Here is a 14,640-nt window from a genome sequence, read left to right on the forward strand (position 1 = left end):
AGTTTTAAACAAATTGAATGACTAATGTTAACTATGTTTATCAATTTTTCATTTATTTTTTATAATTTGATAGTCCAACGGGGAAAGTGAGATTTAAACACTTGATACATTCATTAGAAACATTAAGAATTACTAGTTGAGCTATAAACTATAGGACTCTAGGCTATCAGTTCTTGAATATGGTTAAATTTTATCTTACAACAATGAACATTTCAAAATGACCTCATTGTTCTGTGGATGTCTATCTGAAATAATCACTCAGCAACTATTGAAAAACGTTATGATTAAATAGAGATTAAGAGAAAAACAACATTTTTCAGGTTTGAACTGCTCAAATGTTGAAACAATCTTCCTCTACAAAATTTATTACATAAAAACATTGTGTGTCATGTGTAAGAGCATCAACATCATCTTATAAGTGTCAAACCAATGGCAGTGACTATAAGAGTTGAGGGGACTCCAAATTTGAGATGGCTCCAAAAGGATAAAGTGTACCCAAGTTGGGGATCTCGGCGAGCCTGCTCACAAACAATTAAGTTGGCAGCTGATCCCAATAATGAGAGGTTCCCAGCTACGGTGCTGACCCAAGCTAAGATAAGCCACGCCTTCTTCTCATCAGCTGCAGAAACTGCAGCTGCCGATGCTGCCACTCGTGCTCCAAGCAAGAGAACTACACAAAATTAACATGAGCTATAGGAAGTCTCGTGTAAATAGTTTTGAAAATGGCCTTTATGATGTCGAATAATGGCTTACAACAGACAAACAATTTATCATAAATTAACAAAATGTTGGGGAAAAAAATGAAACGAAAGAAATGAACAACATGAACCTCAAGAATGTTCATAACAAACGGAATACAGCATCAACTTAGAGATGTATCGCCAAAAACATTAGATACTTTTTATATGAAAGAAAAACCTAACTAGTCTATTAAAGATCCATAGGTGACCCCAAAATTTTGGGACTAAGGCTTCGTTAGTTGTTCCTGTTGTTGTACATGAAAGAAAAAACAATTCTTAATCAGAGATGCAGAGATTAAACCACAGTACCAGGCTACCAGCTCATTTATGAAAAACAATCTCACAGATTCAGTGCAAGAGCATCTGACATATCCAAAAAAAAAAAAAAGAATTATGAAACAGATAATAGAAAAAAAAAAAAATATATATATATATATGGAAGAAATCCATCAACATACCAGTTGGTACATTTGAAGCCAAATTTGACATGACAAGTATGACAACGGCGAGAATTGCTATCCCACTAACATGATCGATTTTTGAATAGGGCTCCATAAAGTCCCATAGAGTACTTGGGATTCCAGTTTTGTTAAAGCCTTCAACTGTGATAAACATTCCACAAAAGAAAACTAACAGAGAATAGGAGACCTGGCAAAGAAGAGAAATAAACTTGACATATAGTAAACTCTCCAACAAGCAATCAATGGTCATAATCACCAACAAGTTATGATTTACGGTTTTTTGATAGGGAAAAAATAATTTAAAGGTAGAAAGCAACGTGCTTGCAGATTATACCTTTTCAAGGCTTGGCCTAGCATCCCTGAAATCAAGAACCACAAGAGCAAGCGCAGCAGTAATTGCAGTCCATGACATATTTAGACCCAGAAGCAAAGCAATCAACATTCCTATAGTAACAAGGTAAACACCCGATTTCCACACTATTTTTTTCCATCTCGTGGTCAAATCATCTTTTCCTTCTGAAGACAGTACAGAAAGTACATCTCTTAGTCTATCCAATAATGCAACTCTCTTTGAAGGGATTGTTTCCTCCTTTACTTGAGAAGAAACATCATTTGCTGCCTCTTTTGATGAATTAGAATTTCTTGCAGACTCCAATGTGCCACTAGGAACCCCTTGGATTTCATTCTCACTCGGAATTGATCGGTTCCTAAGGTTCTCAACATGTCCCATGGGAACACTCATGCCAGGAGAGCTTCGCACAGCCATAACTTCCAATCTAGAGTTCCATTCCTGAGAATTCAAGGGTGTATATGTCATTGTGGCTGGTGAAAAACGATGAGAATTCAGTTCCTCCTCTGCAAGAACTTCTAAATCTACATCTTCCTCAACCTTTTCAATAGATAACAACTTCCAGTACATACATAGAAGAAGTAGGGCATTGACAATTACACCCATGATCATTGCAGGGAGAATTCCTTTTAGAAAATTTCCAAAAGATATCTTGCTCTGAACGGCTATAACCAAGTTTTGGGGGTTGCCAATTGGAGTTGCTGCCGAACCAATATTTGCACTAGAGGCCAGGGCAAGAAGGAAAGGATGAGGTGGGAGTTTATGCTGCCTTGCAATTTTCAAGACAAATTCAGTCAAAACTATACAAGAGGTATCATTAGTAAAAAAAGCACTTGAAATGGCAGAAATCAGGCAGACTCGACAAATTAAATCTTTTGCCCCTCTACTCTTCCATGAGAGCAACTTTCCCAAGTACTTGAACATATCTGCCCTTTCAAGATATACACTGACAACCATGGTCCCAAAGAGAAGACCAAGGATTTGAAGATCAATTGCAGCATATGCTTGATCTGCAGTTATGACTTGAAATATGACCATTAGCATGCCCCCCAGGAGGGACCCTGCTGTCCTCCCAACTGGTAGAAAAGGAACAGCTGGGAAAACCGCCAATACCCAGAAGATTGCAAAAGCAATTGAGCCTAGAACCACTTTTACAGAAGAAGCCAAAGCCATTTTTGCTGCTCAGCAAGAGAAAATCTTGTTGTTATACTATTCGAAGGGCTCTATGTTAATGAAATTCCCTAGCTGATGCCATATTATTGCAATATCTACATGTAAGAAAAGAAATACCCTGGTTAGAATAAACCAATTAATTAATTTAAACTGTGTTTCTGAAGTTATCATTCATTCAATGCAATATCATGATACTTAAGCTACAAGATAGCAAAATTCATGGAAGAACAGTGAGCAAACAGCTAGAAGGCAAATAGTAAGCATATAACAAGTGCTAGGAAGATAAGCAAGTAAACTTGTTGCAACTATTAATAGATTATAAGGCATATTAAAGTAACAGAACATTCAAAATCAAGAAATGTAAGGGATTGGGGAGTTCAACTAATACTAAAAAACAATATAGACTTTTTTTTTTTTTTTTCCTTTGTTCTTATTTTTCTAGAACTTCTTAAGAGAAGAAGCCAGAATTCAAATAGAAAGCAGAATCTAGCCAAATATGATACTTTGTATCTATTGCAATACCCATAAATCTTGATATAAACAGAATGAATTATTCGACTATTTACAAGAAATGTCACTTCCATAACCATCTCAGTAAGATTCCAAGGTAAATCTTGAAAAACCAGAAATTCACAAATTCTCAGTCCAAAGAATTGTAAAAGCATACATTGATATGAACCCAATAAAGCGCCACACGTATGATCAAATGCAAAAATGTCAGACTGACTTTCTGCATGACCCCACAATTTATATAGCATGCAACTTGATTCTTGAACAGCCATTTCAGTCAATTTCTAAGCTAAATCTCAACCAAATATGCAATACCCAGATTCCAAAACTCTCACTGAAAACGAGAAAAAAGTGTAAAAACAAACAATTTTTAACGGAAACTACAAGTTCCGAATTTGGACCGGGTCTTATTTGCATGTAAAAGTTAAAAATATTTTCTTGAACATTTGGAATGGATTAGATTCAGTGGCATGTATATATTGTATGAATGTTTTCCAAAAGAAGTGGAACAGAATAAGATCAAATCATCAAACGGACTGACATTTACAAAAAGTGGAAGCTTGCTTCAAAAAAAAAAAAAAAAGTGGGAGCTCCCACACCTGATAAGGAGACATAAAAGTGGAGCTTAGTACTTCTCTTTCAAAATCTAAGGAGACAATAAATAGATGGAACTGAATGTCATGTAACAGTAACACGTCATGGCCTCAAGGTAACGAGGGTCCAAATCTTTTGTACTACAATTTATGTACCACTTTATATTCTATTAATCACTGCTTGTTTTATTTTTACTTTACTCTCCTTATAAAATAATTAAAGTTTAAAATAGAAAGCAATCATATTCATGGTAAGTAATGATTAATGGAACATAGAGTAATACACAAAAAGTGGTACAGAGAATTTACATTCATGATAATGCTAGGGACGAATATTTTTACTATTGGTGGTGACGATCAGCTTGTAAATTTTTTTATTTTTTATTGTTCATTATTATTCTTAACTAGTCGCTAATTTGTGCTACGCATGGAAACTTACCTATTTGTGAAGTAGACTAAAATAATTTTATAAAAAATTTAAGAAACTATACCATTGCAGGAATTACTCTTGTATGGCTTCAATTTATGTTATAATTTGATGAAGAAGCCATTGCTTGAATATGCAATGACTTACAAGAAATTTGTCAGACAATTTCAGATACTACCAAAAAAAAAACTCAAAATTTCAGATATTAAAACTTCTGAAAGACCAAAAAAATATTAAAAAATCAAATGATTCACTGCTTAGAAATTATTGAAACAAAAAAATATATATATAACTAAACAATAGAGAAATATAAGAGAAAGATAGGTTACAATCAAAAGAATAATTTCAATTATTGTAAGTCTTTTTATCTTGTAAAAAACGGCTAAAGAGAGTTTAGTAGTTCATGTACAAAAATTACTTTTTAAAAAATACATGAAAAACCATAATATATATATATATATATATATTAACAAATTAAGTAGAGGAGAAGAAAATAACATAAGAACAACTCATACCTCTACTCGGCTTTTAAAATAAAATATTGGAGTTTGCTTTGCTTTTATAGTGTTCATGATTAACCTAGCAAATTTAGAGATAAATTATCAATTTTTGAGTTTGAGTTTGAGTTTAAGTTGGACTTATTAGAGAGATAGAGTTTCATTCATTGTTAAGTTTGGATTAAACAAAAAATAATTTTTTTAGAAAAAATGATAATGATGAGCTCGATTTTAAGTTGGAATTGTTAGAGAGATAGAGTTTCACTCCTTATTAAGTTTGGACTAAATAAAAATAATTTTATTTAAATATTTTGCTGACGTGAAAAATTGTGAGAGTTTCAGAGGTTTCGGTTATATATGTATATATATAATTACTATATTAAACTATTAATAACTTGCCCTCCGCAATAATAATAAATAATTATGGAAATGATCAAATTTAGGTATAATTTTTTAATTATTGTATCTTAGATGTTTAATTAAATTAACTAAATGAGCACATTACTAAATTTAATTCAGTCATATAGTTTTATGTTGTTCATTTCAATCCTCTCTTTAGACTTTGTTATCATTGTGTTAGTTACTAAAAAACAATCAAGTTTTGAATTTTTTTTTTTTTCATTTTTATTTTAAAAAAAGTTTTTCCTAAAATTACTTATTTAGGTAAAATACTATTTTAGTCTCTAAACTTTACCAAATATTTGTATTTCATCTCTAAACTTTAAGAAGCTCATTTTTCATCCCTAAACTATTAAAAATTTCATTTTTCATTCCTAAACTATTAAAAATGTTTTATTTAAGTTCTTAAACTATAGTAAAAGTTTTTTTTTTTATCCCTAAATTATCGAATTTATTTTTTAATATTTATTTTTGTTTCTAAACTATTAAAGTAACTCTTTACAAACATAGTTTAGGGGTGAAAAAAAAATTAAAGAAAAACAAATTCTTAGTGAAATTCAAGACCAAAATATTATTTTACCAAAATTATTTTAATAAAATTTTGAAGGGAAAAAAAAAATCAAAACTAGCTCCAAAATTTATCTCAATACTCTCTAAATCAAGCTAGTCTTTCAGGTCTGGGCCTACTCTATTGGCCATAGGCATAGCATAGGCACAAGCGGAGCTTGTGAAGATTTCGGAAGCCAAGAAGAATTCAGGCTCAGAATTCTGAATTGATGAGGTTGCTTTGTCCACTTACGTGATTTTTTTTGTTGAAATGGAACATGTTGTTCAGTTATGGTATTAAGGCTCATTTGGACAGAGATTTCTAGCAATGTTGTTGTTGTTTTGTAAAAATACGTATGAGTAAAACAGTATGTGAAAATACGTGTTATGTTATTTAAATACTGAAAATTGTTGTTTAAACAACAATAACAAACACCCACTTAAGATTCTTGTGTTGAAATAACATGTCATCTCATGGTTGGGTTGTAGGAAAACAAACATTATTCTCAATTTTGTTTTCTTTTCTTTCCTAATACATGTCTTTTCCTCACTTACCAAAAAAAAAAAACTGTGACGTTTATGTTATTTAATCATGTGCAAAACAAAATTAAATATTTCTCTCTCTGTCTCTCTCTTCCTTTAAAGAGTTGAAAATAAAATTAATTTAATTTTTTATATTTTTTTAGAAACAAATATTTTTTTATTTATTAATTAAAAATTTAAAACTATGTTGTTTTGAGGCACAATTTTTATAGAAACTAACAGGAGATTGAATTAAATAAAACTAAAACTTAAATGATTGAATTGAACAAATATAAAGTGAAAAAGCTAGATTGAATTTTATGTAAACTTAAAGGGTGCAATTTGTAATTTAACCTTAAATTTAACTATCATTGAAAATTTGATCAATAAAATTATATGGTTGAATTTAAATATAAAAAACTAAGGTATAAAATGAAATCTTAAAAAAAAAAAAAAATTGTACCCAAATATTGTAAAGAAAAAAAAAAGTTGTGCCTATTATTAGCTTAATCGAGTGAGGATTGAGGAAGGCTATTACCACAACTATTTTTGGCATTATCCGGAAGTAGACATTGTGGAAGTAGTTGGCATATCTCTTGTGGTATTTGTATTCCTTATTTTAAAAATGGGATTATTTCTTTGCCATGTGACAAATAAAAAGAAAAAAATTACCATAGAAATAGTAGTCTTTTACTGGAATTGAAACTCAATGTGTTATATCCCATATCATGACATCGTTTCTGTTTAAATCAAATCCTATGTTTTATATTCAAAATAATTTAAAATATCCACTATTTGTATATTATTTTCTCACAACAATAATTCTCCAATGACTCCATCTCTCCATTAATATATATATATATATATATATATTTTTTATCAATCTCTTGAATCTTTCACTATTTAAAGTTCAAACTTGAGGTTTTAGTTATAAAATTAAATCTGTTAAATAATTAAAAGAATATAGAAAGAAAGATTGAAATCTATGTAATTTTTTAAAAGCAATTAAGGCACTAAGTCGACAACTCCCCAAGTATATTATTATGGGTCATGTTAACGGATGCCCTAAATTGTTAATAAACTATATTAGAAAAGTTTTTAATACCACTTTCATAGGAAATATAAAAATCTGTCAAAAAAGTTAATTATTTTATACTTTTTTCATAAAATATTTTAAAAAATAGTTCATAAACCAATGCCCTTAGGACATTCATTAACATTTCCCTATTATTATTTTGAGTAATCAAATTATTAGATATGGAAAGAAAAAAAATCGTTTCAAAAATGAAAAATCATTAAGGGCAACTAAGTAAATTAAGGGTGTCCACGGATCGAGTTTATGCCCAACCCACATTGAAACAAAAAGCAAAGAGCTAAAATTATCCCGCCATCTAATTGGGACTTTCCTACCTAAGAATTTTGTAAACCTCGGATTTAGATGGCACATATAATAACTAATCATGTCAAATCTTATGGTAAGCCTTTTCAAACAATCAAGATAAACTCAATTGTATATTAGAGATACGTATATCTTGTTGGAAAGCTTGTCGTGTTCCATTTAGGCTTTTACCCCCATTCGATTGTGAAGTGGACTTTGAGCTGTAAATGAGTTAGAATATTCTCCATTTCTGCGCTTCATAACTCGTGGCTGAGTTCCTTTTTACTGTAATTAATTGAGAGCATTGCTTAGCATGCTGAAGAAATTTTGTCTATCATATATCATATGTAACAATATATTAAATTTGAAGGCTCAGTATTATAAAGTAAATTTTTTTTTAAAAAAAAAATAGAAGCTCAATCAAGAATCTAAAATTTGATTATAATTACACTCTAATTTTTTGTCAAGTGTCAATTTAATTATTCAATATTTTTATGCTAAGTATCTTTAAATTTTAAATGCATTCTCATTTTATGCTAAGTGTCATTCTAATTTTATATTAATTATATTTACATATAAATTCATGTATTTAAACTCAGATGTTTGAATTATAAGTTAGTTTGGAGAATCAATTCCAAACTTCCGGACCTAGTTTTGAGCTTTTTTTTGGAACTTTTATGTAATTAGTGCAACTTATTGGGATCAAGACATAATAAAAATAATGTTAACAATAAGCTCATAAAAATTTGATTTGATTTAATTATAATTTGCCACCTTAATAGATTATGAAAAAATTCCTATGTCCCTAATATTTATTTATTTTAAACAAATCTCCACAAACGAAATGAATCTTAAATTACTCTTTACTTTTTCCTTTTTATTCCTCCATTCACATGTTTTTATTTTTCTTTCCTTTTGAAGAGAGCAAAGAGCCAAAGACTTCAAAGGGATAGAAAATTGTCAATCTATCCAAATGTTAGGTACTTTGTAGTGTGGTAGGTTGCTTAATGCAAGTTGTTAATAACTTATTATAGATATTAATCTTTATCAAAAATAATATTTATACATTATAGATATGAATCAGAAAAAATCTTCTTCTTTTTTTTATAAACATATAGGACAAAATAAATAAGAAAATGATTACAGTCACCGACTATGCATTCGGATCATTGAATTGTCACATAAAATATTGAACAAGTGCCCTCTATTATTAAATATTTGATAAACCACTACAGATAAGGATAAAATATAAATGTACCTACTGATATAGAGGCATAGAGTAATGTTCCAGACAAATCTGTCGGCCTTGTATTTGGTAATATATATTTGGAGTCTACAACTCCAAGCTGACGGTGTCAACTTGGAGCAAAGACAATCAAGCAGGTGAAGGTCAACAAAAGAGAGCACACAAGCATGTAAGAACATGGGAGCATGTGATCATCAAAGCATGTTCATGTAGGAGCATATCATTATTAAAGCATGTAGATATGTGAGCATTTAATAATCAAAGCATGGAAGCATTTGATCATCAAAACATGTAGACATGTAAGCATTTAATACACAACCATATTTTATTACTTACCAAATTCCATCCCCAATTTTAAATCAAATTAATTTCCAAAAGAAAATCTTTTAACATTGAAAGCATTTATGATAACTTTCTTTCCGAAACCTCATCTTTGAAATAGTTGACAAAAATATTTAATTCTCATTGATTAGAAAAGATTTCATCTTTAAATGCCCTTTCAAGACTTCCCTTAAATTGATCAATCAACTTTAAATTTGAATTCCAATCTTCAAGACCAATGTACAAGGAAAGTATTATGCATGTCAACCATATAAAAAAAGGGAAGAAAATAAATCATGCAATCACAGTTTAATCAAGTCATTGATTACGCAATTAAATGCAAGAATTTATTTCCAAATTCCATGGGGACTATTCAGCTTTGTATGTCCAGACACGAGGTTAATTTAGAAAACAATGCAAGGAAGGATACATTGGCTGCTATGTTTAGATATAAAAGGAAACAAAATATTATCATGTAACAAAGGAAACTAATAAAACTTATATCAATCAAAGAATTACTAAATCACCTTAGCACGCATAACCGTATTCAATGCCATTCAAAAATAAAAGGTTTATTGTAAGCTAGGCTACAAATACCAAATAAAAATTTCAATCAAACCAAAATCACCATTTCTACAACCTCCACTGCTAGCACTGTGCTTTACTAACTTCATAAAAGTTGAGATTTCGACAAAGGGTGATAATTCTCAAGGAAAAAACTTAGGTACAGTATCTTAGATGATGTTCCTTAAGTTCCCCTTTTAAGATTTAGCCTTGTGGCTATTTAATTAAAAAATACACTTTCATCTCGTAAGAAAAAATCCACGTGGTAGAATCTTAAAAGGGAACTTAGAGAATAGTACTTAAGTACTGTATGTAAGTCTTTACCCTTCTCATAAACCCCCTCGACAATTAAAACCCATTTCAATTATTTCTTTTAGGGTCAAATCAATAGCTATGCTTTGGGGAAGTTTCTTCTCAATTAAGTTTTAAGACAAATAGAGTGTAGCATAAATTCAAAATTCAATGATTGAGAGAAATACACTACTATCTAGGGTGGGTTTTTTAAAGTACTAGCTATTTGACCTACACAAATGAATATTCCTCAAAAAAAAAAAAAAAATCAAATTATAAAATTTAGAGAGCGAAAATATTGAAGAACCTACCTATAATTTTGAAGGCTGAGGATCTTCTCCAAGAATGTCAAGCAGTGTATTGATGTTGATGGACAAGTCCTCATCGTTACTACCATCACCAAAAAATCACAATCATCATCAACAGTAGAGAAATCGCCACTTGGCCAGAATTCCAACCCGTCGTCTGCCATTAACGTGATCAGAGAAAAGAAATTAAGTCATAGTACCTCATTTAGCCAAGTCCACATGCATAAGCTTCAATTGGAAACAAATTCATGATGGGAAACATTCTGATCAGTCACTTTAGTTTCCTTGCCTATTCAAATCCTTACCCATGTGATTCTAAATGAGACTTTAGGAGGAAATAGTCAAAGCACCAAAATATGCAATATCTCATACGCAATAAATTCTAATCTATTGTACATCAACGAATTCAAGTAACATGCTAGAGAAAAGTAAATCAAAAGCCATAACTGTCACGCCCCGAACCCAAATGGGTCCAAAGCATGATAAAAGAACCATCAAGAGAAATAAACATACTACAACATATTTACAACAATATAAGTCAAAGCACTACAAAAATAATTAAAAGCCTTATTGAAAAACATAAAATTCACTTGAGATATTATTCACATTGTAAAATTGCTTAAAAAGATTTGGAGTGTTACATTCTTCCCCCCTTAAAAGAATTTCATCCTGAAATTATAAACATAGTTATGTGTCTCAAAACAAAACCGAGCAATCATTGACATTAACATTTTTGGCATAAACCTTTCAACTAAAAGGGTTATGGATTACTTCAACTTATGACTTAAGTTTCAAACCAAAATTTGGAGTTCAAATCATAAGGGATCAAATTCAAAAAGGGGTTTAAAGGAAACCATTCTTGAAACCAAGAGTATAGGAGTATTCCACTTAATCTTTGAAAAGACAATTTTATCTTCGACTTGTTTCAAACACAAGTGTTGAATAATAGCCATAAGGCCAGAAAGTTAACTTAAGAATTTCAAACCAAAATAGTCACGTGAAATATTCCATTTCACAAAGTCCAAAATTTGAAACTAGAATTAAAATTGTCTTTAATAAATACAAATCACATATGCTCCACTAAACTTAAAGACTTTTCAAAGTGGTAGGAAAATACTAGTAGTTAAAATCAAAGAAGTCTTGGATTTGTAAATTTAACATTTGTCATGATGACAAAATCATGTCTATTTTGAACAAACCATTTGCAAGGGAGACTATAAAATGGCTTTCAAAACCCATGTAAAGTATACAAATGTTCTTTAGTAAGGAACCAAGGCCATAAATATCAAATATGAAAAGACCTTTAAGGAGAGGATGTCCAACTTTCAACTTCTAAAAAAAAGAGTTGATATCAACAAGGTAACCGTTAGAAGTTTTCCATTTTTTTTTAAGAGTAACGAATTATCTAAGTAACCCCCTCCTCTTTTTCAACATATAACAATAACAAAGTTTGTAAAACATCTCATACGTAAGTCAAAGGTTGAAAATTTTAATCTCTAAGGCAAGATCAAGCACAACAACCTACATATAGGTCCCAAAACAACCAAAAACAAAATGAAAATAACTACTGGGGCAACAAACAAGTGATACATCAACTTCATAAGGTAAGAGAGACTGCTTATAAGAGTTCATGAAAATTGTTTACATGAGATTTAACTACTATAGAGCACATAAACTCAAAACAATCTTAGGAACTTAGGCTCAAAAACTTTTGGGCATATCAAGAACAATGCATAACAAGAATAATGCAAACAATAAACAAACAACTAACATGAGTATGGTCCGAAAGCACAACAATTTTCACGCAGAACTATTTAAAGAACTTATAATAGCGTTGCAAAACAAAGAAGTGCTAAACAAACTCCTAGCCATTACAATCAACCAATTTTAACACAAAATAGTTCCTCACCTAAACTACCCAAAGGAAACCACCTTGCAAGATATACTACAAGAAAATCTAATGATCTGACTCATATACTACAACAAAACCAATTCTGTTGGGTTACAACAACTGATCCTAATCAAATTAAAAAGAAATTCTAAGCCACTTATTGGGTCTATTATTATTGTAAATTCAATTGGGTCTATTACTATTGTAAATTCTATTATTATTAGTCATTGTTCCTATTACTATTATGCACAACAAAGTTTTGAATCTTATAAATGTCACCGGAATTATTTACAGCTATTTGCCAGAACAATTAACTTCTTTTTCCCTAGATGGAAAAACTTTATCACCATATAGGAAGTGAAACACAATAAATAAATAAAAAAAGCAGATGTTACCTTCTTCAATGGTTTCAACTCCAGGAAGAACCTTTGCAAGACTCTCTGGCCCCAACATTTCAGTGAACGAATTATACAGGTAGAAATTTGAACTTCAAACACCACACATTTGTTATGTTACGAAGGGCAGAGTCAAGTGGAAATATGGAAGTACAAATTAATTGAAAAAACAGGATTGACACCTGAACTTCAAACACCACACATTTGTTGAAAAGGAAGTACAAATTAATTAAATGTTACATATTACATTTTAAACAAAAGTTGATCAAATCTGATTGAGTTGAAATGGGAATAGGATCCTCTCCATCTCAAATGAAACGATTTCATGGTTCAGATAATAAATATTAAAAATCTAAAGATGTCTCTAGTGCCATCATCATGTATACCTGTTAGATACAACAAATAAAATATGAACACTGAAATGGACTATGTCCATTCCACTAGAAATTGAGAGGAACCTTGCTCATTCAAATGATAGTGTTCTTAGGGAAAATTCTTAGGTTGAAGAGTATAGCATGGCTCCAATTATATGTTTTTGACATGGCTTCACATGCCACAAATTTCAGAGGAGAAACATAGAAAATATATATTTTTTAAATCTTCTAAAAAAACAGGAGCATGAAAATTCATTCAAGTCCGTATACATTTGAAAGGATATTCCACACCAATTAGAAGAAAAAACCAACGGGGTACAGCTAAGACTACCAAGAAAGGCATTCAAAATTATACTAAATTGAAAACTCTAGTTAATAAAAATCATTAACATTCAAAAACCAGGAAATTCCAAAAAGGAAGAGACCAAAGAAAATCCAAAATGAAGTTTTTCATTACTGACAAGAATGAAAATCAGCAAGAAGTTGTAATTCAATTCAAACAAAATCAGAAGCCAGAAAAAACCCATTAGTCTAAATCATATGAAAGCACAAAAAAATCTCTGACCTGAACATGTTTAACCCCCTTGCCGGAAAAATCTTGTTGTTGTTCCACATAGCCTTTTCTTAAAATTCAAATCTGGAAATCACTTTCCCGAGAAAATCTTCAAACCCTTTTCCTGAATTTCCAAGAAAAGTGTTTTTTTTTTTTTTTTTTTTTTTTTTTTGCAGTTGTTAGAGAACCACTTTCTATTTGAGGATAACTTAGAGCATTCAGGAAGAGAGAGAGAGAGGGATCAGATTTTCTGGGGAAAATCTTTGAACCCGTTTCTTCAATTGAATGGTGAAGAAGATTTGAGAGATTAGATATGAATCTATATGTTTTTGGGGTAAGGAAATCCACTTCTTAAGGGAAAATTTTCTGCGTTTGAAGATGGGTTATATGGGAAAGTGTCTGAAAGTGAGAGGAGTTTTTTAGAGAGAGAAGTGAAGGAAAGTGTAGAAATTGAAAAGACTATGCGTTTATAATTACTAGCCGTTAGAGTCTTGGCACAGTTGCACGTGCGAGCTTCTTTGATTTAAACCCAAAATGACGTCTCAATATTTGAATTTTAAAAGAAAATACTGACTTTTCTTTCTAAATTTTTTTAAAAAAAATAGTGATTTTCATTTTTTTTTTTTTTTTTTTTGCTTTATAAAATTTTTAAAATATATCAACGAACATTCTAGTATGTTTGTGAACCTTATGTGGAACAGGCTCACTTGGATATTTCATTGCGCTATTGATTCATGTATTAGGCTTCTCCATAATTGGGCTGACATGGATTTGGCAGCATATTTTGAAATCACCCAAGATTAAAAAAAAAAAAAAAAAAACTTTTATATTTATTCTTTTTCTTTTTCTTTTTTCAATTATCTATCAACATTGGAATTCACGAAATGTGTGGTAATGCACAGGGAACTCATAAAAAATTCATATTAATTCTTGTAAATTTTAAAAGCGTCAAATTTAAATCAACATAAATAAATGGACAATTTTGAAAACAAATATAATTTTTCATAAAAGTGGCATTTATTAAAGGGAAAAGATAATATATACCCATGATTAGGATATAGCTTTAGAAATTTTTTATAGGTAAAGAAAAATGTAAATAGTT

The 14,640-nt window shown here is 30.4% G+C and overlaps 2 protein-coding genes across 4 annotated transcripts; both read right to left on the bottom strand.

Moving 5' to 3' along the window:
* Positions 1-266: 266 nt before the first annotated feature.
* On the bottom strand, positions 267-3,964 carry LOC126728317 (silicon efflux transporter LSI2-like). Of its 3 annotated transcripts, XM_050434173.1 has the most exons (5): positions 3,391-3,822; positions 1,536-2,818; positions 1,199-1,388; positions 1,050-1,103; positions 530-670 (listed from the first exon to the last, which is right to left on the bottom strand). In XM_050434173.1, the coding sequence occupies exons 2-4, from the start codon at positions 2,721-2,723 to the stop codon at positions 1,081-1,083; spliced, it is 1,401 nt and encodes a 466-aa protein (XP_050290130.1). In that variant the 5' UTR covers positions 2,724-2,818; positions 3,391-3,822; the 3' UTR covers positions 530-670; positions 1,050-1,080. The 3 variants fall into 3 exon arrangements, with proteins under 3 accessions (XP_050290128.1, XP_050290124.1, XP_050290130.1); XM_050434171.1 differs by lacking the exons at positions 1,050-1,103; positions 3,391-3,822 and adding an exon at positions 3,833-3,964 and having other exon boundaries at positions 267-670; XM_050434167.1 differs by lacking the exon at positions 1,050-1,103 and having other exon boundaries at positions 267-670; positions 3,391-3,818.
* Positions 3,965-7,604: 3,640 nt separating this feature from the next.
* LOC126728331 (uncharacterized) lies at positions 7,605-13,961 on the bottom strand. Its single transcript, XM_050434180.1, has 4 exons — positions 13,551-13,961; positions 12,612-12,703; positions 10,329-10,482; positions 7,605-7,880 (listed from the first exon to the last, which is right to left on the bottom strand). Exons 1-4 carry the CDS (start codon positions 13,598-13,600, stop codon positions 7,853-7,855), a joined length of 324 nt encoding a protein of 107 aa, XP_050290137.1. The 5' UTR covers positions 13,601-13,961; the 3' UTR covers positions 7,605-7,852.
* Positions 13,962-14,640: the final 679 nt, after the last annotated feature.

Source organism: Quercus robur, chromosome 1 (assembly GCF_932294415.1).
Source record: "Quercus robur chromosome 1, dhQueRobu3.1, whole genome shotgun sequence".
Classification (NCBI taxonomy): Eukaryota; Viridiplantae; Streptophyta; class Magnoliopsida; order Fagales; family Fagaceae; genus Quercus; species Quercus robur.